This window comes from Lutra lutra, chromosome 1 (assembly GCF_902655055.1).
Source record: "Lutra lutra chromosome 1, mLutLut1.2, whole genome shotgun sequence".
NCBI lineage: Eukaryota > Metazoa > Chordata > Mammalia > Carnivora > Mustelidae > Lutra > Lutra lutra.
The window spans coordinates 220309570-220334770 of record NC_062278.1 but is presented as its reverse complement, the minus strand read 5'-3'; the positions used below and the strand labels follow the sequence as shown (position 1 = coordinate 220334770).

At 58.9% G+C, this 25201-nt stretch overlaps 2 protein-coding genes across 8 annotated transcripts in view; one reads left to right on the top strand and one right to left on the bottom strand.

The window, feature by feature from the left end:
* Positions 1 to 13274, top strand: part of HDGFL2 (HDGF like 2) — a 27758-nt gene extending 14484 nt beyond the window's left edge. For 2 of the 5 annotated variants that reach the window (XM_047705813.1, XM_047705786.1), the window contains exons 4-16: positions 2789 to 2980; positions 6832 to 6948; positions 7049 to 7120; positions 7734 to 7902; positions 8006 to 8081; positions 8169 to 8478; positions 9615 to 9712; positions 10597 to 10670; positions 10845 to 10915; positions 11271 to 11372; positions 11598 to 11811; positions 12428 to 12560; positions 12975 to 13274. In XM_047705813.1, coding sequence (XP_047561769.1) covers positions 2789 to 2980; positions 6832 to 6948; positions 7049 to 7120; positions 7734 to 7902; positions 8006 to 8081; positions 8169 to 8478; positions 9615 to 9712; positions 10597 to 10670; positions 10845 to 10915; positions 11271 to 11372; positions 11598 to 11811; positions 12428 to 12560; positions 12975 to 13077 — 1731 coding nt within the window. In that variant the 3' untranslated portion in view covers positions 13078 to 13274. The remainder of the gene's footprint in view (positions 1 to 2788; positions 2981 to 6831; positions 6949 to 7048; positions 7121 to 7733; positions 7903 to 8005; positions 8082 to 8168; positions 8479 to 9614; positions 9713 to 10596; positions 10671 to 10844; positions 10916 to 11270; positions 11373 to 11597; positions 11812 to 12427; positions 12561 to 12974) is intronic. The other 3 variants (XM_047705806.1, XM_047705796.1, XM_047705817.1) reach the window with 3 other exon arrangements.
* PLIN4 (perilipin 4) lies at positions 13261 to 25201 on the bottom strand. Of its 3 annotated transcripts, none has more exons than XM_047705730.1 (10): positions 25075 to 25201; positions 24913 to 24983; positions 24265 to 24400; positions 23355 to 23413; positions 21020 to 22151; positions 19799 to 20920; positions 17765 to 19402; positions 17465 to 17652; positions 15569 to 15655; positions 13261 to 15497 (listed from the first exon to the last, which is right to left on the bottom strand). In XM_047705730.1, the coding sequence occupies exons 2-10, from the start codon at positions 24961 to 24963 to the stop codon at positions 15165 to 15167; spliced, it is 4746 nt and encodes a 1581-aa protein (XP_047561686.1). In that variant the 5' UTR covers positions 24964 to 24983; positions 25075 to 25201; the 3' UTR covers positions 13261 to 15164. The 3 variants fall into 3 exon arrangements, with proteins under 3 accessions (XP_047561686.1, XP_047561671.1, XP_047561678.1); XM_047705715.1 differs by having other exon boundaries at positions 17765 to 20425; positions 20723 to 20858; positions 21354 to 22151; positions 25075 to 25200; XM_047705722.1 differs by having other exon boundaries at positions 17765 to 20425; positions 21317 to 22151; positions 25075 to 25200.

Here is a 25201-nt window from a genome sequence, read left to right as displayed (position 1 = left end):
GCACGAGGCATGATGGGAGTCCACCGAGAAACTGGGATTATCTCCCAGCGGTTGGGGTTCGGGCTCGAACTACTTAAGTGTTGCATCTTTCAGTTTCGTCAGCCATTACAGATCGGGCCCTTCACCGTTCCACAGTGCAGACAACAGGTTCTTGGAGCTGAGTGCAAGGTCCTGCCAACGCCTGGCCTTTATTTTTCTCACCTGTTACCTGTTAACCCAGCCACGTGAAGGCCGGGTGGGCTTGTGACCCGGAAAGGACTGGGGGCTTCCTATAAGAGGTCATGGGCAGGCTGGGTCCCCTCCCACGCACTCCCTCTGGCAGTCCCCGCTCTGGCTCCCACATTTCTGCTCTGAATGCATTTCCACACCGATGTGGTGCCGGGACCTTGCCTCGTCCTCTCTCCAGTGCTGGCAGGTTCCTTCCCTCCTAGGGCCCCGGTTAAGCCGACGATTCCACTTCTTGCTTCTCAGTCCTGGTTTCAACTCATGCATCCCATCGGGGTGGCCCTGGAGGTCCTTACATGTGCTGTCATTTCCTTCTTGTCCTCCCCACTTTTTTCTTGGCCAGTGTGCACGCACCACTCCGACCCGCTGATTCCCTAGCTGTGATTACGCTAAGGGAAAGTGACTTCTCTTTTATTTTTTTAATTTAGGAAATTCACTATTTTAGCCATATTCCGCGGTGGCTTTTATTCATTTATAGTGTCATGTGATCATCTCTATTATCTAACTCAGAACATTCCATCGCTGCACAAGGAGACCCCCTCCCCATTACCTGCCACCCCCAATTTTCCCCAAAGCCCCTGAGAAGTCTTTTTTTTTTTTTTTTAAGTAGGCTCCACACCCAACATGGGGCTTGAACTCACAACCCCGAGATCAAGAGTGGCACGCTCCACTGACTGAACTGGCCATCCGCCCCACCCCCAAGAACTGATCATCTATCTATTTCTGTGGATTTGCACATTCCAGATATTTCACATAAATGGAATCCTGTTTGGTCCTTCGCCTTGCTTCTTTCCACTGAGCATGTTTTGGAAGTTCATCCACGCTGTAGCGTTCCTTTTTATGGCCGAGAAGCATTCCTTTCTGTAGTCGTCCCACGTTGTGTTCATCAGTAGGTGGCTGTTCGCCTTGTTTGCAGATAATGTAGCTTTAAAAAGTTAATGTAGCTTTGGGGGCGCCTGGGTGGCTCAGTGGGTTAAGCCTCTGCCTTCGGCTCAGGTCATGATCTCAGGGTCCTGGGATCGAGCCCCACATCGGGCTCTCTGCTCCGCAGGGAGCCTGCTTCCTCCTCTCTCTCTCTCTCTGCCTGCCTCTCTGCCCACTTGTGATCTCTGTCTGTCAAATAAATAAATAAAATATTTAAAAAAAAAAAAAGAGGGAGAGAAATCAGTTATTCAGTAAAGAGGTACCATGGAATAACATGATCAGGTTTTACATGGACTTAGCTGCACTGGGTGCCCCAGGACTGCCACGGCAGCCTCCCTCATGGCGCTTTGTAGCTGTGCGTTTCCTTGTCTGTCCCCTGTTAGCGCGTGGGCTCTCCGAGGACAGGGATGCCGTCTGGCTCGCATCTAGCTCCGGCCCTCAACACAGGGCCTCCTGGGCTGCGCGTTCCATGGCGTGCACTGAACGGAGTGATGGCTAAAGATGCCCGGGGCTCATAGGTTTTCCTCCCATAAATGTCAGACATTCAGAACAAGTTCAGAAACTGGCCCAAGTGAGCCGTAGGGCCTGGCCATGGTTGTGCCATCTGCCAGGTCCCCTCGATCCTCCAGGATCCTGTATAAGCCCTGACCAGCCCGCCAGCCTTTCTTCTGCCCCGTCCTATCTCAAGGCGCGGTGGCCACACTGACCTCACCAATGTCTGGGGGCAGCCTGCTCTCATGCCGTTGGCGGCTTTCCAAAATTTGTCTGGCCCCTGCCCCTTTGCATGTTTGGGACGACTCCTCAACTAAAATGTCACACCCTCCAACGTTCCCCCCACAAAACAGCACTTCAGAATACTCCTGCGACTTCATGCCCACCTACCTCTTCCTGATCCCCCAGCACCCATGTACCAGTGCTGTCCTCTATCCCTCTCCTCTATCCCTGTCCCCAGAGTGTGACTTTATTCTGCTGCATCGTCCCCTGTCGGCCTCTGCTCTGGGGCTGTTAGCCCCCCGGGGGCAGGGATCGTACTGTGCTTACCTGTGTGGGCTCGCTGCCTACCCTGCACGGTGCCTGGCGCAGGCCCTGGCTCACGCCCCGACTGAGTGCCTCCGAGCCCGGCACAGGGTGAGCTGGGAAAGGGTGCCGTGTAAGCGTTTGTGTTTCTGTGGCTCTTGTTGCCTGAGCGAGCACACTGGGTGACACAGAAATCGCAGTGCCTGGCAGGTCAGGCCTGGCGGTCCTGTGTTCATGACGACGGGAGGGTTAATAAGAAGAAAGCCAGCTCTGGTGGCCTTCTGGCCAGTCTGGGCACTGTCTTCAGTATGTCACATCCCACTTCTGCCTCATCCTGGCCACAGCCCTGTGAGGCCAAAGTGGTGCCATCCCCATCGCTCAGCTTGGGAAACGGAGGCACCAAGAGGCCAAGTTACTGGCCCCCGCTGCATGTGTCATCTCGCCTTCCAGCCTCCATTTTCAGAGCTTTCTGGGCTGCAGGTCCCCAATGTGGAAAGTGAGGAGCCCAGACCCAGACATTTGAGACCCCGCATGGGTTCTGTCCTCTGGGTCACCGTCCTGGTTGGGAAATGCACCCCAGGCTGATGGTGACTCACGGTCTCTGCCCCCTCCTGCCCCCCAGCCGGTGAGTTCCTCTGACAGCGAGGCCCCTGAAGCTGACCCGGCAGGCGGGAGCGAGGACGACGAGGTCCGGGGGGTCATGGCCGTCACAGCCGTGACCGCCACAGCGGCCAGCGACAGGATGGAGAGTGACTCAGACTCAGACAAAAGCAGTGACAACAGTGGCCTGAAGCGGAAGGCCGCAGCCCTGAAGGTAGGGATGGGCCAGGAGCTCCCAGCCTTGGGGGCAGCCGGCAGTCCAGCCACGCTCTGGCCTTTCCTCCTCCCCCACGAGGCCTCTAGCAGCTTGCACTCCTTGCCCTGCCCTTCTTGTTTTTAATACATGGTTTAATCTGATATATTATTTATTTTTATTTGTTACTGTTGTACACGCGTCATCTCGTTAACTTTTGTAGTATTGCTCAGTAGATATTACTGTTTCCACCTTGTAGATGATCATCTCAGGGAGGGCAGTGCGCTTAGCGTGGCTCTCCAGTGTGAAGCTGAAATGCTTTCTTGTATTAACGCGACCTTTTACTCAATACCAGCCAGACTGAACAGATAGTCACAGAACTGGAATGCAGGCCCTTGCTCTTGGCCTTTCCCTCCCAGGAGCTTCCTAGCTGAAATTATGCCCTTAGCCTGAATATGCAGTTAATTTTTCTGCATGTTTAACATGCTTTTTAAAAATTGAGATACCATTCACATACCACAAAACTCCCTCTTTCAAAATATGCAATTCACTGGTTGTTAGTACATTTGCAGAGCTGTGCAGTTACCACCACTGGCTAGTTCCAGAACATTCCCTGACTCCAGAAGAAACCTTGTCCCTGCCAGCAGTCATTCCCCCCAGCCCCCCTGAACCCCCTTCCCGTCCATGGCTGAGCCTGGTCTGGACATGTCACACACGTGGACTCACAGCCCGTGGGGCCTTCTGTGTCTGGAATCCCTCCCTGAGTGTCATGGGCTCAGGGTCCATCCCCAGGGCAGCATGTGTTGGTGTCTTGCTCCTGTTTGTGGTGGAGAGACGCTCCCAGGGGTGTGTGCTGGACGTGTGTGTATCCGCTCATCAGTGGACGGACATCTGGGTTGTGTCACTCCGGCTACCGTGAACATACTGCTGAGCACGGGTGTGTGCAGATTTCTGTGGGGACGGGAGATTTCGGTTCTCCTGGAGATAGGCTCTCTCTTGCCTTGTCTGTCTTTTGACTGCTTTTAAACATTCGGGAGCAGAATGAAAGAACTATGATTTATCATCAACTTCTTTGACATAGTAAGGCTTTCCTTTTATTATTTGTAAAAATAACATTTGCTTTCGGTTCCATTCATAAGGATCAACCACGCTTGTAAGTTGTAAGGTGTTAAAAGCGTGGAGAAGCTAGTGGAAAATGCCCACGTTACGTGGCAGGGCTTCCATGCCAAGGACCGGACACACCCTGTCGTGTTTCTCTGTGATCCCGCGTGTGCCTCACACGTGGGGTGGCTGCGTGAGGCCCAGAATTGCTGATCACGTATACACTCTGTGTGTGAAATCCTGAGTGTTTCTTTGGCGTTAGGGACGATATCAAGTCATGGTCTTCAGTGGTTGAGAGGTAGTATATGACGTGCGTGATTTCTAACCAATATGTTATTAAGAGTGTTGGGCATTTGGCTTTTCCCCAGTTTTCACGATATGGCGGCATCATTTTTTAAAGTTCCCCATTACCACTGTTTACCGTTACTGGGGACGTTGAACAGAAACATGTAGGAAACCGCGCCCCCTCCCCCCACCCCCGGCCCCCGACCATGCCACCCCTTAGGGGTAAATCCCTATTTGTAAGTCAGTACTTACTCAGATGGGTTTTTTTGGACGGTGGGGGCGGGCAGTTTTGCATTAAACAGGTCTAAGTTCTTATTACAACACCTTTTAACCACGCCAGGGAGAACTTAAGAGATTGAGACCTTTTCCCTGGTAGCCCCGTGACACCAGCACGTTGCAGCTGTCTTCTGCCCACTCTGTGAGAGGCTGTGGTTTTCCTGCCGGGCCAACTTTCTGGGTTTTTCTCTTCGGTTAACATTAACTTGTTCGTGTGTTTCTGTGGACCCACATGCTGCTCTTCTCATCGCTCCTCTGAACGCTCCATGGCAGACCCTGACCCCAGCCCTGGTGGCTCATCACTCCCTGCCACCCCAGCCCCCGGAGTTCTGTTCTCTCGGGGCTTCCAAGACTCGCTGCTCCGGGCCCCTCCCCACCGCCTCCCCCTGCACCTCACGTGTGGACATTGGAAGGGTGGGTCCTGGGTCGTCTTCATCCCCGTGATCCCTGCCCAACCAGGCCATGTCCCAGCTTAAAACACCCTGGAACTGCCTCAAGAGTCTTGACGGAACGGGAGCTGTCGGAACTTTGGATTCCCCAAGCGCCTGGGTTGAGAGTCCTGTGCTAGCGGGCTGGGAAGGGGGAGCACGCGGCACCCCGAGGCCACAGACCGCCTCTGCCCCAAGAGGGAGTGGGGAGTGTGCGGTGCACCCGGCTTGGGCTCGGCCGCCCGCAAAGTGGGGCCAGGCTCCGGGCACAGCCCGTGCAGCCCTGTGGGTCTGGCTCCAGCTGGGCCCCCCCCAGCCCTTCCCTGCCCGCTCACCAGCCACACTGCCTTCCGTGCACGGGGCTTCTTGCTTGCTGTCTCTTCTGTCCCTCCATCTGTCGCTCTTCCCACTGGCCTCATGGCGGCTTTCTGTGACTGCCGCCCCCATAGAACAGTAACCTTAGATTCACACGGAATGTTTCAGTTTGCCTCTCCTGACGGGAGTGTACGGTGTGCGACCTCGTAGGGACCTTGTCTCTCACTGGTGTGTCACTAAGTGGACAGGTGTGCCAGCCACCCTAACAGAGTAGCACGGATCATTCGTGGAGGCTGGAAGTCCGAGATCAAGGTGTCAGCAGGGCTCGTTCCTTCTGAGGCCTGTCCTCAGCATGCAGGCGCCCTCCCATCCTCGCACGGTTGTCCCTGCATGTGTGTCTGTTACGAGAATCGGTGCATTTTTTAGGTGTGACAAAACAGGGGAGGTGTGATGTAACTCCACAGTTGCCGGCTAGAAAGACCCGGGTGTCCCTCGGTGAGATCGGTCTCTACAGCTCGGTTCTCTCTTTATAAAAATTCTTCCGTTGGCCTCTTGGGGTGGATGTGAGGGAACGCAGGAACCCCGAAACAATTCAGGCTGTATGTGTGCACGTGTGCGTATGTATATTTTTATTTTTTTAGTGAGGTGAAATTCACTGTAAAAAGTAGCCGTTCTACAACGCACCGCTTAGTGGTTTGTGGTCCATTCCCAGGGTTTGTGCAGCCTTCACCTCTCTCTAGTTCTAGAATGCACATGTATGTTTTTCTGGGGAAAGCATACTTGGTTTGGTTTTTCTTTCCTTTTTCTAAATTGTGCTAAGGTACACGTAATGTAAAATTTGCTGTTTTCACCGCACAGCTCAGTGGCATGAAGCACACTCACACTGTCCTCCAGCCACCCCCACCTTCCGTCTCCAGAACTTTCCATCTCCCCACACAGAGACTTTGTCCCCATGAAGCACAGACTCCCCACCCCCTGCCCCAGCCCCTACCCCCTCCTCTCTGTGTGGATGGGACTCCTCTGGGGACCTCCTGGGAGTGGGGACCTGCGGGATGGGTGCTTCTGAGTCTGGCTGCTCTCGCTGAGCCCCGTGTCCTCAGGGTTCAAGATCCATGGTTTTTATTTATTTATTTATTTAAAGATTTTCTTTATTTATTTGAGAGAGAGCATGAGAAGGGAGAAGGTCAGAGGGAGAAGCAGACTCCCCGTGGAGCTGGGAGCCCGATGTGGGACTCGATCCCGGGACTCTGGGATCCTGACCTGAGCTGAGGGCAGTTGTCTAACCAGCTGAGCCGCCCAGGCGCCCAAGATCTGTGCTTTTTAACCAGATCCTCAAAAGGGTCCCTGCTGCCTTCCAAAAGTTCCAGAACCTCAGTTCTTCAGAGTATGAACGGCCAAATGGGAGGCAGCTCTGCCAAGCACATAGGCTTTCTGACTGTGGATCTGTTTGGGCTGCTCCCTTGCTAGATGTCAGTGTCAAAACGAACTCGAAAGGCCTCCAGCGACCTGGATCAAGCCAGTGTGTCCCCATCAGAGGAGGAGAACTCAGAAAGCTCATCTGAGTCAGAAAAGACCAGTGACCAGGTGAGCTTGTGGCTGGCTCTGTGGGAGGGTGGACACACGCATGGGAGCCAAGCAGCGGTCAGCCAGCGGGCCCACACTCAGCCCCCTTCTCTCTGTTCAGGACTTCACCCCGGAGAAGAAAGCTGTGGTCCGGGCACCTCGGCGGGGCCCCCTTGCAGGACGGAAGAAAAAGGTAGAGGTTGTTCGTTTCGTTGTTTTGTTGTTTGTGGTTTTGTTCCCACCTGCCTGCCTGTGGGAAACCCTGAGAGATCCTCTCCATGGTCACCAGGCAGTGTGAGAGTCAGTCCTTTTTGGAGGAGGGTAGGTCATAGGCTACAGGGATCCCCTGGGCCCGCCATCTTCCACCTTCACCTCTGCTTCCACTGATGGCTTCAGCTCATAGTTTCTGAGCTTGGTGTGTGCAGAGCACTTCCCTGGAGCTGAGACCACCAAGACACCTGAGAGGAGTGTGGAGGCCAGTTTGGGAAATGGGATGCTAGAACGCTGGCCTTGGAAGGGAGTGAAGTGCTCTAGGCCGTAGTTTGTAGTCGAAAGAGCTCTAACCATTGGAAAAGACAGTAGCTCTCCTCTGCCTCCCCCACTTCACCAAGGAGGAGATGAGGCCTGGGGATGTCACATGCCATCACTGAGCTGGACCATCAGGTGGCTGCAGGCACATCGGGGGCTGCCTGTGATTCCTGACCAACATGAAGGGTTTCTATGTGGAGGCTGTTTGTGGGTTGGGAGCTGCAAGGGGCACTCTCCTTGGCCTGCATTCTTTTCACCTCTGTGCCCACCTCTCTCAGAAGGCACCTTCAGCCTCCGATTCCGACTCCAAAGCAGAATCCGACGGGGCCAAGGGTGAGCCAGTGGCCGTGGCCAGGTCAGTGCCGTCCTCCTCCTCCTCCTCCTCCTCTTCCTCCTCTTCCGACTCAGATGTGTCTGTAAAGAAACCTCCTCGGGGCAGGAAGCCAGGTATGGTCCCAGCGGTGTGCCTCTCACCTTTGGCTGCCGGCGGTGGGGGGGGGCCTGTTGGAGAGTGCCCATGTAGACCGGGCCACCCCTTCCTCTCCTGCAGTGGAAAAGCCTCCACCAAAGCCCCGCGGGCGGAAGCCGAAGCCCGAGCGGCCCCCGACCAGCTCGAGCAGTGACAGGTGGGTGAGCAGCGACCAGCGGGTCATGGGCCAGGGTTGTGTGGCTGGGCCTGGCCCCGCAGCCCTCTGACCAGCCTGCACCCCCAGTGACAGTGACGAGGTGGACCGCATCAGCGAGTGGAAGCGCCGGGATGAGGAGCGGCGGCGTGAGCTGGAGGCCAGGCGGCGCCGGGAGCAGGAGGAGGAGCTGCGGCGGCTCCGCGAGCAGGAGAAGGAGGAGAAGGAGCGGAGACGCGAGCGCGAGCGCGGGGAGGCCCCACCTGGGGGCAGCGGGGGCAGCAGCGGGGATGAGCTTGGGGACGAGGATGAGCCCGTCAGGAAGCGTGGCCGCAAGGGCCGGGGGCGGGGACCACAGTCCTCCTCCGACTCGGGGCCCGAGGCTGAGCTGCAGAGAGAGGTGCGTACCATCGGGGTGTGTCCTGGGCTCTTGGGGAGGATCTGGTGACCGAGGGGCTTCTTCCTCGCACCCATCCCTTCCAGCAAGTCCGTTCCTGACTCCACACATTCAATGAGCACCAACTGCATGCTGGGTGCTGTGCTGTGGCCCAGGGTGTGGGAAACAACCTGAGATGCATTCCAAAGTGTTCATTGCTAAGGACAAGAATGCAGGGTCCGAGGGCAGGAGCTGTCGGGTGAGGTTTTCTGTTTTAGGTAGGGTAAATCCTAAAGGCTTTAGTTGAGAAGGTGCCATTAAATAAGGATTGGAATGAAATGAGAGGTGGTGTAGGAAGGTACTCGGGGAATAGCTCTCTAGGCAGAAGGCATAGTCTATGCAAATGTCCTGGGGCAGCACTAGGCCCGATGTGTTGGGGGACTAGCCAGGAGGCTTGTGTGGCTGGAGCAGAGTGGGTGAGGAAGAAAGAGGGAGGAGGGGAGGGAAAGAAGGGTGCAGGGCAGATTGTGTGGGGGCCTTGGGAATCGGGGCGAGGACTTGGGCTTTTACCTCAGTGAGTAGGAGCCCTAGAGGGCAAATGGGCAGAGGAGCGGGAGTTGACTCAGGTGCTCACAGGTGCCCTCTGGCTGCTGCGCGGAGGGAGGGAGGGAGTCTGAGTGAGCGACAAGTAGCTAGGAGGCCTCTGATGACTTGGAGGTGACTATCAGGTGCCCTGCAGTCCCACAGGCCTGTCCGCTTCCTGCTCTCTGGTCCTTGCAGCCTGCCTGAATCTGAGTCTGCCTTTCCAGGCCTGTCCCCTCCTAGATGGTGCCCTATGTGATGGGAGGACGGGGAAGCAGGGCAATAGTCTGTTCTCTCCCTGTCTCTCTTGCTTTGATCACAAAACGGGGACCAAGACCCCTGCCACAGGAGAAGTGTGTGCGGTGGGGCTGCCCCACCCACCGAGGGAGTGGTCCTTTTAGGGTCTGAGAAGCCGTTGCCTGGGGACGGACTGGACACTAGAGTCCTCCTTCCTGTCCCATCCTGCCTGTTGCATTAGTTCCCAGCAGTGCAGAGGTGGTGGCGGGAAGTGTCAGACTATCTCTGAGGAGGAGAGCCCCCACTGCCCGCCATTCCAGCCCTCCCTCTGGCCACTGTAGGCAAAGAAGGCAGCAAAACAGTCACAAAGCACAGAACCCACGAGGAGACCCAGCCAGAAGGAGAAGAGAGGGCGCCCCGAGGAGAGGCCCCGAGCCAGGTCAGCACTCATTTTGCCTCTCCTCCCACAGCTACCTGGGGACCCACCTGCCCCGTGCTAGTTAGTCCCTGCAGTTCTCAGCCTCCTGGGGACCCATTACCCCTCACCCCTACGGGAGCAGCGTTTCCAATTCCCATTTCCGAATTCAGCCTTGGAGATAGATCTGATCCGAGTATCCCATTCTTGGGGCTCCATCGGCTCACATAGGAGCCAGTGCTCCAGGACCGTGATCCTGCCCCGAGCGGCACCACGCCGTATCTATGGTTGTCACACTGGGGGTGCTCTGGCATCGGGGGGGGCGGGCACCCACCAGAGATGATCCACCTGATGTCAACATTGCTGAGGGGAGGGATCGTCCCCCAGACCTGTGGTTCTGAGACGACTCTGAGGCCCACCAGGGCGGGGGACGCAGCCCCTCTTCCTGCTGCTGGCCAGGTGAGATTCCAGCATCAGTGAGGGGACCTGCCCGTGGGAATTTGGCAGCTTCTGCCAAGTAGAAGGTCGCATCCGAGCCGTGGCAACGGGCCTTCGGTCATTGACGGGTGTCAGATTGGGCCCCTTCCACAATTTGTTCACTTGGGTTTCTGTTAAGTCCCCGTTTATTCTCAGTGGTATGTTCATAGTGATGAACAAGTGATGAGACTTGATATCGTTTGCCGGCTAGAAGCAGAGGAATCCCTGGCCGCCATCCCTGGTCACTTCAGCTGACTGCCTAGACCAGATCACAACAGGCCTTACCTCCTCTCCCTCCAGCTCCCAGGGCCCCCTGAGGGTCTTCCTTCCCAGTGGCTGCGGGTTCCCCACCGCACAGTCGGGAGACGGCAGGGCCGGGTCGGGTGGCTGGTTGGAGTTCCAGGGTGGGACTAAGGGGTGTGACTCCACAGGCCTGCGAAGGTGGAGCGAACCCGGAAGCGGTCAGAAGGGTTCCCGCCCGACCGGAAGGTGGAGAAGAAGAAAGGTGAGGGGCAGGTCGCTGGCGGGAGGCTAAGCCAACGAGGAGCACGGTGCTGGGGCAGGTCCCCGGCCAGCTCTGACGAAGGGGTCGAGGGACTCGGTCAGGTGTAGGGGCCCAGGCCAGGCGGCCCCTTCGGCGCTGCTCAGGCCCAGGTGCTGCATTCTCTCCTGGTTCCAGAACCTTCCGTGGAGGAGAAGCTGCAGAAGCTGCACAGTGAGATCAAGTTCGCCCTGAAAGTGGACAATCCGGTGAGGCCCTCGTTGCGGCACTGAGGCCACATCGCAGCCACTTCCTCTGAGCCAAGCAGCCCCCCCCACCCCGACCCTCCTGTCTGGAGCTCCCTTAGAAGTCTCAGGAAACTGAGGCAAATCCAGGGTCATTGTTCTCCTGGGTGTCGGCCACAGAGGGCCTGGGTTGGCCGCCTCGGGTGCACTGCGTGGCATGACCACCAGGTGGTGCCAAGCAGCCCTCCAAGTGCTGCGACCTGACCCCCGTCCCTGGGGTTCCCTTGGCACTCCGTCCTCCGCCCAGGGAGCCCCATGGGGCCCCCAGGGCCCCTTCAGCTAGATACTGTCCCTCCTTACTCCCCTCCCCACCCTGCAGGACGTGAAGAGGTGTCTGAATGCGTTAGAGGAGCTAGGGACCCTGCAGGTGACCTCACAGATCCTCCAGAAGAACACAGATGTGGTGGCCACACTGAAGAAGGTACGTGGGAACCCAGCAGTAGAAGGGGCTGGTGGCAGGCGAGGCGGGGGTCTGTCTGCCCAGGGAGCCTGGGTTCCCAGCCGCGGCAGCCCTCGGTCCGGGAGGACGCCAGGGTGCTGGCAGGCCAGAGAGCCGGTGCCGCCAGGGGTGGCCACGCTGGGGGCGGGTCTGTGGCGGGGGGGTGAAACCAGCCGCGTCTCCTGAGCCAGGCCTCTTGCGGGCCAGATCCGCCGTTACAAGGCCAACAAGGAGGTGATGGAGAAGGCCGCAGAGGTCTACACCCGGCTCAAGTCTCGGGTCCTGGGACCAAAGATTGAGGCCATCCAGAAGGCGACCAGAGCCGGGCTGGAGAAGGAGAGGGCCGAGTTGGAGAAGGCCGAGGAGGTGCTGGCCGGAGACGAGGCTCCCACAGAGAGGGCGGAGGTCGAGGCGAGCACTGGTGAGCAGGGTAGGACCTCCCTGGGCCTCAGGCGCCACTTGGCACCAACCCCCACGGCCAAAGTGGCATGTTTCTGCTGGCACTCTGCATGCCTGGCTGTGTCCCCAAGGTCGCCACGGCCTGGTGCATGCACGTACCTGAGCTGCTCATAGACGCTCAGAGCCAGACAGCATGGGAGGCTGGGTACGTGTGTGCGGGCCACGTGCGGGAGCGCTGCTGGGACAGGCCTGGGGTTGGAGAAAGAGGGTGTTTCCCACAGGGTCAGTGGCCCTGGTCCCTGTCTAACGGGAGGGTGGTCCTTCCTCCTGGGGTCATGTGATGCCCACGGAGCTACGAGAGGTGTTCAGCTGAAGCCTCAGCAGCCGGGGGGACGGCCTGCAGGGGACACCGCCTTATTTCTGTCGCACAGGCTTCTCCCCCATTACCCATGGCCACTCGTTAACTGGCTCCTCCCTCTTTAGGCTTTTGTGCGCCTGGCTGACTGGGAGGCATAGGGGTGGGGGGGATGTGGGTGCAGAGGACCAGAGCCCTTGAGGCAGGTGGCAGCTCCTTTAGGGCTCCTGGCCCCAAACCAGTGGGCGGGGCTACAGGATCGCATGAGCCTCTCTCCCGCCAGATCTCTCAGCCCCAGTGAACGGCGAGGCCATGTCCCAGAAGGGGGAGAGCATGGAAGACAAGGAGCAGGAGGAAGGACAGAATTCCGAGGAGGGGCCGGGGTGTGGCTCCTCCGAAGAGCCATTACACAGCGAGTGAGTATCGCCACGGCTGCAGCCGTCCTCCTGATGAGGCCTCCGCTCTGTGGGCTGCTTGTTCTGGTGATGCCACCGCAGGGACTTGTCCCACACGCCGGGCTCCCACCCCCACCTTTGGCGCCGACCCTCAGGTGCCCCATCGAGGGAGCTCCACAGCTCTGAGCTGCTCTGGGCCCAGCCCCTGGGAGGCTGGCTTCCTCCTGGTGCTGTAGGAGAGGGCGCAGCGGGCTGCTTGACGCTGACGTCGCCATGCTAAGGACCCTGGGCCTGCCTAGGCCTGGCAGGGCCTGGCAGGGGTCCGGCTGGGGCAGTGTTGGGGGGTCCGGCTGCGGGCTGCACTCCTAGGCGCTGGGTTTCCGCTGGCAGTGGAAGGCCCGAGTGCTCACCCCCACCCACTTGTGCTCCCACCAGCAGCGCACGGGAGGGCCCCGAGCTGGACGTGCCTGGGAAGGAGCGGCAGGAGCGCGCAAGGGGGCGGATGGACTCGGAGTCCCTGGATGAGGAGGACAGCTGAGCCCTGGTGGCCAGGCCTACCCGTCGCACGTAGATGCCCCAGGCCTGCCCCGGCCCCCGCCCACCACCCGCGGAGCAGAGACCTGTTGGGGAAGCACCGTGCTGTCCCTTTGTATCTGTCCCCTGGGTTGTTTTTCTGCCTAACTTCTGTGATTTCCAACAAACATGAAATGACTATAAAGGGTTTTTTTAATGAAAGTCATTTTTATTGGTTCGATTTTCTAGGGTTGCTGGTGCAGCTGTCCAGGGACAGAAGGTTTAAGCCACAAAGTCACCGTTCACAGCAAATGTGAACTCGGTTCTGACACTGTCTCTGCCCGGCATGGGCCTGCAAGGCTGGCGGTGAAGGAGAGGGGAGGTGGGAGGCCGTTTTAAACGTAACGAAGGCTCAGGCGGAGGCTGTGGTCTGATTCTCGCATGCGGCAGCCCAGGGCCCAGACACTCTCGCAGGGCCTTGCTCCCCGTTCCTTCTCCTAGCCGGGCTGCCGGTGAGACCTGGGTCCCCCGCAGCAGCCGCTTGGGGCGCTGAAGCCATTCAGGGTTCGGGAGTTGCTATGGGCTAGCCATTGTCCTTGATGTTCAGAGGGTGTAAGCGTTGGGGGGCAGGCCTTGTTCTGTGACCTTGGACAAGTGTCCCTCCCGCTCTGGGCTTCTCGTTCCTCACCTGTAAAGTGACCCCAGGCTCCCAGGGCCGGCACAGGGATTTGGACAGTGTGTGCAGTCCCGGGCCAGGCACCTGCATCAGCAGTGGCGTCCACTGTGTGTCCGCCCCGCCCCGGTCAGGTGCCTCCGTCTCAGCCAAGGCCGTGGTGGGTGTGGGACTTCAGAGCCTGGCGTCCCTCCGTGTGTGCTGGCTGGGTTGAAGCTCCAGCGACGGCTCAGTTTGCACGAATGGCTCTGCGCCCAGCGCCTCTGCCTGTGACGGAGACTGAGGAGGGACAGGCCCAAGGGGCTTCCTGACCCGTCACACAGGTCTCACCATGGCTGGGAGCCAACAGTGACCCTTTGGGGAAGGCTGGCCTCGTGTCCTGAGCTTGGAACACCCCATTGTTTCTGAGAAGGGGCTGGTATGAGGGCGCCTCAAGCCTTCCTTGAGGGAGGGAGGGAGCCCGATGGGGGGTTGTAGGTGGGATACAGGTTCTGGGAAGCGGGGGCTTGCTTGGCTGGGCTCCCCCCAGCTGGAGGACAGGGGAGGCCCAGTGAAGGGGAGCCTCAGCTTCCCCACATGCCACCCACCTTGCGTGGCTGCCCTGGGCATTTAGGGACAGTGTGGCCGGGAAGGAGGGGACCCTGCATGCTTCCTGGCCCCTGTTCTCCAGCCTGGGGTGGGCGTGGGACCGCGTTGAGCACATTTTGTCATATACCCCCAGGGCCCCATCCCCCACGGGGGAACCCTCTCACTTCTTCCTCAGCCCAGGGCCTTGGGAACCACAAAACATCAGCTCTGGGGGTGAGCCGAGGCCCAGTCCGGTCCCCCATCTGGGCCAGCGCGGCTGTTGCGGCTGCTGCGGCTTCACCCTCTCAGAGCCCCTTGGCCGCACTGGACGTCAGCAGAGGCGGTAGGAGCCTGTGCAGGTGACAGTAGCATTCTGGTTCCTTCTGGTACATGGAACTCGGTTTGCTGAGGGCCGGGTGTGTGCTTCTGGAGTGAGGACGGGGCTCTGGGAGCCCAGGGTAGAGGAGCACCAGCTACACCGGTAGCTAAAAGACCCAGGTTGGGGTGCCCCAGAGATAAAGGGGCGCCTAGTGGAGGCTGCTGAGTGGAGAACCTTCTAGATCTAGGGATGTTTCCACTTCTCCTCCTAATTGGAGGGCTTGCTTGAGACTGTCAGGGGAAGGCCCTCTGTCAGCCGTCTGCGCAGCCCGGGGCGCCTAGGCCAGGAGAAGGCCCAGCGGTGCTTGGGAAGAAAGGGTGGACGGCATAGGCGGGGCCAGAGCTGGGTGCGTGGCATGGCCAGACTCAAAAGTCCTCCGTGCCCCCGTGGGTGCCAAGCAGCACCAGCTGGCAGAGTCTAGACCTTCGGGGAGTTGGAGCTGGTTTGGGGCTGGGGAGAAGGCTCTACAGAGGGCTCTGTGGGCAGGAGGGACCTACAGCTGCTGCCCAGTGGGGTGCAGGGCAAAGGGCCCCACGAGCCAGCAGAGCGGCGGGCCGTGCTGCACACTCTCCAGCATCTGCTCCAGCTCCCGCCAGGCTTGGCCCACCGCCCCGCGGCTCTGGGCCAGGCGCTCTGCCGGCAGCTCTCCCACGGAACCGGCCGAGGAGACGAGGCCATAGAGCTCACAGAGGCCGTGGCGTGCCCGCCCAACCTGCTGCTGGAGCTCAGAGGGGAGGCCCTGGAGGCTGGAGGCCAGGGTGCTGTAGGCCACGTGCAGCTGCTGGATGAGGCCGCAGGCCCTGGACAGAGCCCTGGAGTCCAGCACCTGCGGGGGAGGTAGGGGTGAGGTAAGTAGGGGTTGAAGAAGAGCGGGGGCCATGCCCCTTTCTTACATACCTCTTGCGGAGCACCTTCCTCCACTCTGCTGCTCAGCCCCTGGTCCACCCATGACTGGCCTTCTGGAGCCTGCTTGGCTTTCTCAATCTAGAAAGAGTCCAGCAGAGGAATTATAGCTTCTCAGCACGGTCCTTTCACACACTCTCCCCTGGGGACATTCCTGGGGCTGGCCCTGGAGCCTCGTGTCTAGACCTTTCCATGGCATGGTGGAAAAGCCACAAGTTTAGAGCCAGGAATGGGCAATAGTCCCTATTCTCTTTGAGCTTGTCAGAGACCAAATAACAAACTGTCACTTCCCACCTCAAAACCCTCCCCTGGCTCCCCAGTGCCCTTTGGATAAAATCCAGCTCTTCACCATGGCCTGCATTGTTCCTTAGGACTTCCCAGACCATGTCTCCTGCTGACACTTTGTCACACTCTGCTCTAGACATGCTGGCCTCATTTTGTCCTCTAACCACTTCCAGCATGCTATTGGCCTCAGGGCCTTTGCACATGCTGCCTGCTCAGCCTGGAGCATGCTTCCTCTGGCCTTTCATGTGCCCATCCAATCTCGGCTCTAGGTTGTCCTCCAGATAAGGCCTTCCCCAGCCACCCAGTGCAGTGGCCCTAGTCCCTCCTTGTCAGATTTCATTACTCTCCTCAGAGGCACGTAACTGTCGAGTTATCACAGATGTTTGCTTGTTTGCTGTTTATCTCTTCCCCCGGTGGAGATGAAGCTCTTTTGGTAGCTTTTCTTCCTTGATTGTTGGGTCCCTGGCACATAGGAGCCTCCCCAGCCCCACCACCAGTTAGCTGACCCATCCTCATTGTCCCAGCAGCTCGTGGGAGGACAGCACATGGGCCAGGTGTGGACTCCTAACTTGTGGTAGCCCTCCCAGCACACCTTGCCGCGACTCCCATCTGGGGCCGCTAGTCACTTCCAGGTTCCCCCGTCCAAAACCAAGCTCTCACTGTTCACTCCCAACCCACTCGGCACCCCCTGGGGTCCCCTACTAAAAATCTCCCACACACAGTGCCTGGCTGGCTCAGTTGGTGGAGTGTGTGGCTCTTGATCCTGGGGATGAGTTCGAGCCCCATGTTGGGTGTAGATGCTACTTAAATAAGATACTTTAAAAAACTTTTTAAAAAATCTCTGAGGTGCTTTAGGGTCCCTCTTTCTTGAGCCCCACATCTAGCCCGCCCACAGACCGTGGCAGCCCTGCTCTAGAGGCACATCTGGGACATGGGTGCCTCTTGCTGTCACACTAGCCCTGAGGCCCCATCGTGTCATTTGCCAGGATTTTTGTGAAAACCTCACTGATCTCCCGGGTCCAGCCTGTTCTCCCTTAAGTAGCCACAGTGACCCTCTAACAAAAACCTCTGTTGGGTCAGGCCGGTCCTCTGTCCCTGAGGACTGGGTGGGGGCTGAGCACCATCCCTGGCCCCGCCCCCTCAAAGCCAGGAGCACCTTTGCTCGCAGTCATGACAGCTACAGATGCCCCCAGACATGGCCCAGCATCCCAGGGGCCTGATCATCCCCGTCTACACCTCACTGGATTAGACCAGTGGTCTTCAAACCGTGGCTCAGCAGAGAGCCCGGGGCCCTGATTGAACACACAGTGGCAAGGGCACATCCCGGGGATCCCGACTGAGGCAGGATGCCCGGGCTCCTCACTGCACATGTAAGTGAGGCCGATGTATCCGAACACCTTAAACCTGTGACCTTGGGAACTGGGAGGTGCTCAGAGCTGGGGGTCCCTCACCATCTGCATGCAGCCCAGCACCGCCCTCGCCCCCCAGCATGAGTGGCAGCTGTCAGCAGTGCGTCCAGATCCCCGGCCACAGTCTCCGCACGTGGCTGGGGGAGCCTGGGGAGCTGTTCTGAAGAAGGGGCCGTGGGGAGGGCGAGGCTCTTACCAGCTCGAAGGACTCCTCCAGCTGGGCCAGCGCAGCCCGGGCCTGGAACTGGCCGTGCTGCAGGTGGCTCAGGCCGTGCTCGAACGCCCGCTGCCGGAAGCGGGGAGCCAGGTCGCCCAGACGCACGAAGTAGCTGCCACGGTCAGCCGTGAGCACCTTTGGCCCAGGTTCGGAGGCAGCAAGCTGAGCTGGAAAGGAAGACGGGATTCCTCAATCCAAGAGGTCCCCGGAGAATCCAGGGCTTGGGTTTTACAGAAATCCAGCCCCGCTGGGAGGTGGGCCCAGCTGCGCTGTTCTCACCTTGCTCCTCGGCATCCATGGGACAGAAGATCTCCCCCAGCTCCCCCAGCTCGTCCCGCAGAGTCGCGAAGCTCATGGCTCCTTCGTGTCCTGCATTCTCCCTGCCCAGGGGGGCCCTGTGGGTGCCTGTTGCCACAGCAGTGGCTTCCCTGGCAAGGTCCAGACTTGTGCAGAGAGTGTCTGGGGCACTGGATAACCCAGAGGACAGAGCCTCCTGGGGTCTCAGGATGGCCTGTTCCCCACCATTGCCTGCGGCTCTGTAACTGGTGAGTCCACTCCAGACACTGTCCTGGGTACCGGGGAACCAATTCTGGACGGTTTGCACTGCCTCTTTGGCCACACTCCCTGCACCGGTGAGCCCAGTGGACACTGCATCTTTGGTGCCAGTCAGAATGGCCTTTGATGTGTCCATGCCAGTGTGGGCAGCTCCTTTGGCGACATTCATGGCACCAGTCACACCACTGCACACGGTGTCCTTGGTGCCCGTCAGGACGGTCTTAGTGGTGTCCAGGCCAGTCTGGACGGTGCCCTTGGCTATGTTGACTGCCCCAGTGAGCCCAGTGGACACTGTATCCTTGGTGCTAGTCAGGACAGTCTTGGTGGTGTCCATGCCAGTCTGGACAGCTCCTTTGGCCACATTCATGGCACCGGTCACCCCACTGCACACAGTGTCCTTGGTGCCTGTCAGGACAGTCTTGGTGGTGTTCAGACCAGTCTGGACAGTGCCCTTGGCCACACCCACTGCACCTGTGAGTCCTGTGGACACAGTGTCTTTGGTGCCAGTCAGGAGGGCCTTTGATGTGTCCATGCCAGTCTGGACAGCTCCTTCGACCACGTTCATGGCACCGGTCACCCCACTGCACATGGTGTCCTTGGTGCCTGTGATGATGTTTTGGGTTGTACTGAGCCCAGTTTGCAGGGTTCCCTTGGCCATGTTTGCTGCCCCTGTCACCCCAGTGGACACTGCATCTTTGGTGCCAGTCAGGACGGTCTTTGAGGTGTCCAGACCTCCTTGGACAGCTCCTTTGGCCACATTCACGGCACCAGTCATCCCACTGCACACGGTGTCCTTGGTGCCTGTCAGGACAGTCTTGGTGGTGTCCAGGCCAGTCTGAACAGTGCCCTTGGCTACACCCAGTGCGCCTGTGAGCCCAGTAGATAGGGTGTCTTTGGTGCCAGTCAGGACAGTCTTTGAGGTGTCCAGGCCAGTCTGCACGGTGCCCTTGGCCATGTTGACTGCCCCAGTGAGCCCAGTGGACACTGCATCTTTGGTGCCTGTGAGGACAGTCTTGGTGGTGTCCATGCCAGTCTGGACAGCTCCTTTGGCCACATTCACGGCACCGGTCATCCCACTGCACATGGTGTCCTTGGTGCCCGTGAGGACGGTCTTGGTGGTGTCCAGGCCAGTCTGCACGGTGCCCTTGGACATGTTGACTGCCCCAGTGAGCCCAGTGGACACTGCATCTTTGGTGCCCGTCAGGACAGTCTTGGTGGTGTCCATGCCAGTCTGGACAGCTCCTTTGGCCACGTTCATGGCACTGGTCACCCCACTGCACACAGTGTCCTTGGTGCCTGTGACGATGTTTTGGGTCGTATTGAGCCCAGTTTGCAGGGCTCCCTTGGCCATGTTTGCTGCCCCTGTCACCCCAGTGGACACTGCATCTTTGGTGCCAGTCAGGACGTTCTTTGAAGTGTCCAGACCTCCTTGGACAGCTCCTTTGGCCATATTCACGGCACCGGTCATCCCACTGCACACGGTGTCCTTGGTGCCCGTGAGGACAGTCTTGGTGGTGTCCAGGCCAGTCTGAACGGCGCCCTTGGCCACACCCAATGCGCCTGTGAGCCCAGTAGATAGGGTGTCTTTGGTGCCAGTCAGGACAGTCTTTGAGGTGTCCAGGCCAGTCTGGACAGTGCCCTTGGCCATGTTGACTGCCCCAGTGAGCCCAGTGGACACTGCATCTTTGGTGCCCGTGAGGACAGTCTTGGTGGTGTCCATGCCAGTCTGGACAGCTCCTTTGGCCACATTCACGGCACCAGTCATCCCACTGCACACGGTGTCCTTGGTGCCCGTGAGGACGGTCTTGGTGGTGTCCAGGCCAGTCTGAACAGTACCCTTGGCCACACCCAGTGCGCCTGTGAGCCCAGTAGATAGGGTGTCTTTGGTGCCAGTCAGGACAGTCTTTGAGGTGTCCAGGCCAGTCTGCACGGTGCCCTTGGCCATGTTGACTGCCCCAGTGAGCCCAGTGGACACTGCATCTTTGGTGCCCGTGAGGACAGTCTTGGTGGTGTCCATGCCAGTCTGGACAGCTCCTTTGGCCACGTTCATGGCACCAGTCATCCCACTGCACACGGTGTCCTTGGTGCCCGTGAGGACGGTCTTGGTGGTGTCCAGGCCAGTCTGAACAGTACCCTTGGCCACACCCAGTGCGCCTGTGAGCCCAGTAGATAGGGTGTCTTTGGTGCCAGTCAGGACAGTCTTTGAGGTGTTCAGGCCAGTCTGCACGGTGCCCTTGGCCATGTTGACTGCCCCAGTGAGCCCAGTGGACACTGTATCCTTGGTGCCAGTCAGGACGGTCTTGGTGGTGTCCATGCCAGTCTGGACAGCTCCTTTGGCCACGTTCATGGCACCGGTCACCCCACTGTATACGGTGTCCTTGGTGCCTGTGACGATGTTTTGGGTCGTGTTGATCCCAGTTTGCACAGCTCCCTTGGCCATGTTTGCTGCCCCTGTCACCCCAGTGGACACTGCATCTTTGGTTCCAGTCAGGATGGTTTTTGAGGTGTCCAGACCTCCTTGGACAGCCCCTTTGGCCACATTCATGGCACCGGTCATCCCACTGCACACAGTGTCCTTGGTGCCCGTCAGGACAGTCTTGGTGGTGTTTAGACCAGTCTGGACAGTGCCCTTGGCCACACCCACTGCACCTGTGAGCCCTGTGGACACAGTGTCTTTGGTGCCTGTGAGGACGGTCTTGGTGGTGTCCAGGCCAGTCTGAACAGTGCCCTTGGCCACACCCAGTGCGCCTGTGAGCCCAGTAGATAGGGTGTCTTTGGTGCCAGTCAGGACAGTCTTTGAGGTGTCCAGGCCAGTCTGGACGGTGCCCTTGGCCACGTTCATGGCACCAGTCATGCCACTGCATATGGTGTCCTTGGTGCCTGTGATGATGTTTTGGGTCGTGTTGATCCCAGTTTGCACAGCTCCCTTGGCCATGTTTGCTGCCCCTGTCACCCCAGTGGACACTGCATCTTTGGTGCCAGTCAGGATGGTCTTTGAGGTGTCCAGGCCAGTCTGGACGGTGCCCTTGGCCATATTGACTGCCCCAGTGAGCCCAGTGGACACTGTATCCTTGGTGCCCGTCAGGACAGATTTGGTGGTGTCCATGCCAGTCTGGACAGCTCCTTTGGCCACATTCATGGCACCGGTCACCCCACTGCACACGGTGTCCTTGGTGCCCGTGAGGACGGTCTTGGTGGTGTCCAGGCCAGTCTGCACGGTGCCCTTGGCCATGTTGACTGCCCCAGTGAGCCCAGTGGACACTGCATCCTTGGTGCCCGTCAGGACAGTCTTGGTGGTGTCCATGCCAGTCTGAATGGTGCCCTTGGCCATGTTCACTGCCCCTGTCATCCCCGTGGACACTGCATCTTTGGTGCCCATGAGGACAGTCTTTGAGGTGTCCATACCTCCTTGGACAGCTCCTTTGGCCACATTCATGGCACTGGTCACTCCACTGCACATGGTGTCCTTGGTACCTGTCACAACAGTCTTGGTGGTGTCCAGGCCAGTCTGGATGGTGCCCTTGGCCATGTTGACTGCCCCAGTGAGCCCAGTGGACACTGTATCCTTGGTGCCAGTCAGGACGGTCTTGGTAGTGTCCATGCCAGTCTGGACAGCTCCTTTGGCCACGTTCATGGCACCAGTCACCCCACTGCACACAGTGTCCTTGGTGCCTGTGACAATGTTTTGGGTCGTGTTGATCCCAGTTTGCACAGCTCCCTTGGCCATGTTTGCTGCCCCTGTCACCCCAGTGGACACTGCATCTTTGGTGCCTGTGATGATGGTCTTGGTGGTGTCCATGCCAGTCTGGACAGCTCCTTTGGCCACATTCACGGCACCTGTCATGCCACTGCATACAGTGTCCTTGGTGCCTGTTAGGACAGTCTTGGTGGTATCCAGGCCAGTCTGGACAGTACCCTTGGCCACATCCACTGCACCTGTGACCCCAGTGGCCACAGTCTCCTTGGTGCCCATGAGTGCAGACCGGGTCATGTCTAGGCCTCCCTGCACCACACCTTTAGCTGTGTCCACCATGTTGGCCATACCGGAGGAGATGGCACCCTTGGTCTTGGTCATCTTAGAGCACACCAGGTCCTTTGCCCCAGAGATCATCTGATAAGAAAGGACACTTGTGGTCAAAAGGAGAGCTGGAGACACTATACCCCAGACTTCAGCCAAGCTGATCCTTTGTGTGCCTTCAGGAGGGGGACTGTCCCCCAGAAAGCCTGCCACTCACCTCCAACCCTGACATACTTTCCTCTCGTGCTGGTATCCAGCTTCAACCAGCCCTCTCCCAGTGCCAGATCATCCCCATTGTTGATGGCAGGTCCCTACAGCTCTGGAGCCCTTGCCAAAGTCCCCTGAACTTGGACTCAGTGCCACTGACCGAATAACACCGTGTGTTCACCCTGCCTACTCTTTACTTTTGGCAGATTTCAAGCCTGGTTTCCCCATGAGTCTGGAGACCAAGTCGCTCATTAAACGGAACGTCTTCAAGTGAGAAAGGAGAATCAACATTTAGAAGAGTAATACTTGCTAAAGGACAGGGACAAGTGTTGGGGTTGAGTCATGGGACCCCGTCAGTGATTTTCATCACTTTTCACCTCCCAAAGGGCGGTTTCTCCAGTTAGTTAAACTAGCAAAGGGTGGTGACGGTCTGAGTGCCAGCACGCAGTTTCAAGCACGAGTGTGCTGTTTGTAATCTAGGGCTCCTGCACTGGGGTGTTTCCACCCTCCATGGGACACCGGGCAGTGTCTGCGGACGTCTGGGCTTGCCGAGACTCGGGGGAGAGGGTGCTCCTGGCATCGAGTGCACCCCCTCCCCGTCATTGGGACAGCCTCCACCTGCCCAAAGTTCAGGTACTACCATATCACTCCTTGCTGTGTGATCTTTGGCAGGTTGCTCGCCTTCTCTGTGCTTCACCTGCCGTGTGGGTTACTCTGGCTCCCTTTCTCCTGGGGCTGGTCAACTCTGAAGCAGCGTGTGGAAAGCCTTCAGGCCAAAGCACGACACATGATGAGTTCCCTGTGTTTTTAGTCCCGTGATGCGAGACAGAGCTGGGACAGGGTAGGGGGGCTCTCTGTTGATCACGTGGAGCCTTGCCATGCCCGGCAAGAGGGCAGGACCGTGCCATGTCACCGACGTGCCAACAGAAGCTTGGAAGGGAACCAGTGCCTGGAATCCCACAGCAGGACACACACAAGGGTCTGCCCTCGGCTTGGCCTATGACAGCCCCTCCCAAGGCAGGAACCGAAACAGCCTGGGAGGGGCCCCAGAAGGAGCGGAGGCCATCAGGCTCTGCCAGCACCTCTCACCTTATCCGAAGGCGGCAGCAGCTTCTCCCCGCACTCCGTCGGGTCCAGGTTGGTGACTGTTGGGAGGACAGGAGCTGGTCAGGCAACCAGGAAGGGGGAGGGACGTGGGCTGGCATCAGCCACCCCAGTACCCGTTGCGCAATTGGTGGGCACAGCCTGAAAGGTCAGGAATGTCCCAGCTGCCCTGCCAGGGACAGCAGGAGATGACATCCGTGGCCATTGGTCTGGTTTCGTCACTGGCCCTGCCAGAGGCTCCCCTGACCTCCAGGGTCTCAGGCTCCTCTCTGGAGTTTTCCCTGCCTGGACACTCCCCGGAGGGGGACCTCAGGAAGAGGATTCAGGGCCCCGCCCCCCCAACCCTGCCGCAGCTGGCAGCTGCCCATTGGGCCTGGGTATGTGGAGCAGAAGTCAGCTGCTCGGGGCTCTGGCCCAGAGTGAGGCCCGGTCCAGGAAGCCGCCCCAACCCCAGGCTCCCCTGCATCAGCCCCTCTGTGTGCCCTGGGGCTGCCCAAAGGGTGGAGGGCCCCCCCAGACTGTGTGACCCCCTGGAAGCCAGTGCCCCTTTCTGGGAACGAGGAGGGGAAATCTTCAGTGAGCTCAGACATGGGGAACACCCAGTCTCTGGTCCATGGTGCATCAGAAATGGGGTGGGAGGCAGGTGAGGGGTCGAGAAAGTAAGGGACATCGCAGGGAGACAGGCTGTGTTCACATGCTACTGTGGGCCACTCACCTGCCGTCTTGATGCCTCAGTTTCCCCATCTGGTGCTAAATGAGCATGCTGGCCCGGCGTGTCTATTGAGATGATGCTGACACATGTGAACCACCCCCCAAATAGCCAAAAGCCCCGTTAGGGGGTTTCTTCCTGGGGCCCACCCCCAGAGCCCCTGCCTCCATGGAGCTGTCCACTCACCCTCAGTCTGGGGCTGGGCAGAGGCACCTGTGGGATCTGCGACGGGCCGGGCCTCTTTCGCTGAACTGTGGGCGCCGGCCATCAGGTTCCGTGCAGAACTGAAGCCAGGCAGAGACCCGAAGAAGCTCCCCAGGGTCTATAAGGGGCAAAAGGGCAGGGCCAGGCCTTAGGGGCAGGGCAGGGAAAGCATCAGACAGCCTGGGGTTCCTGGATCACCTCACTTTTGCTCCTGGGTGGCCCCAGGAAGGAGTCTTAGCCTCTCTGAGGCTCAGTTTCCTTGTCTGGCGAATGGGCAGGGTCAGCCTGCCTCCCATACAGAGGAGAAGGTCATCCTCCGGGTCTCTAAAGACCTTTTCCTTTCACGGCCCCCATTTCACAGATGGGGAAACCGAGGCCCAGAGAGGGGCCATGGCTGGCTCAAGATCACACAGTGAAGAAGGAACTGAGGGTTGCTTGCTCGCGTCCCCCACTCCTGCCCTCGCCCTCCAGCTTGGGACAGCAGAGAAGTGTGGGTTCCATGGCTCTCGGAGCCTTCCCGCCTCACCTGGGAAGCCCCTCTGGACCCCAGTATGGGGAGGTCACCTTCTCAAGGCTCTGGGGGGGTCCCAGTCCCTGGCAGGGATCTCCCCCTCCCACGCCTCCCCTTACCTTGCCCTTGGGTTTGGGAGGATCCCGGCCTCCTTTGTCTGGGGCAGACATGGTGATGATACCCTAAGCAGCTGGAAGGGGGCAGAGAGGGTGTGTGAAGAGAGGCCCCCAGGCAGCCCCCGACCACACCCCCAGCCCCAGCCCCACCCTGGCATTGCTCACCTGGAGTGAGTGAGGGCCCCTCGGAGCCACAGGAGGCACGGCTGGCAGCCGGCTCTGCTCTCGGCTACCAGGCCTTATAGGGTCTGGGGCAGGCACGGCCCGGCCCGCAGAGGCAGGCAGCCAGCTG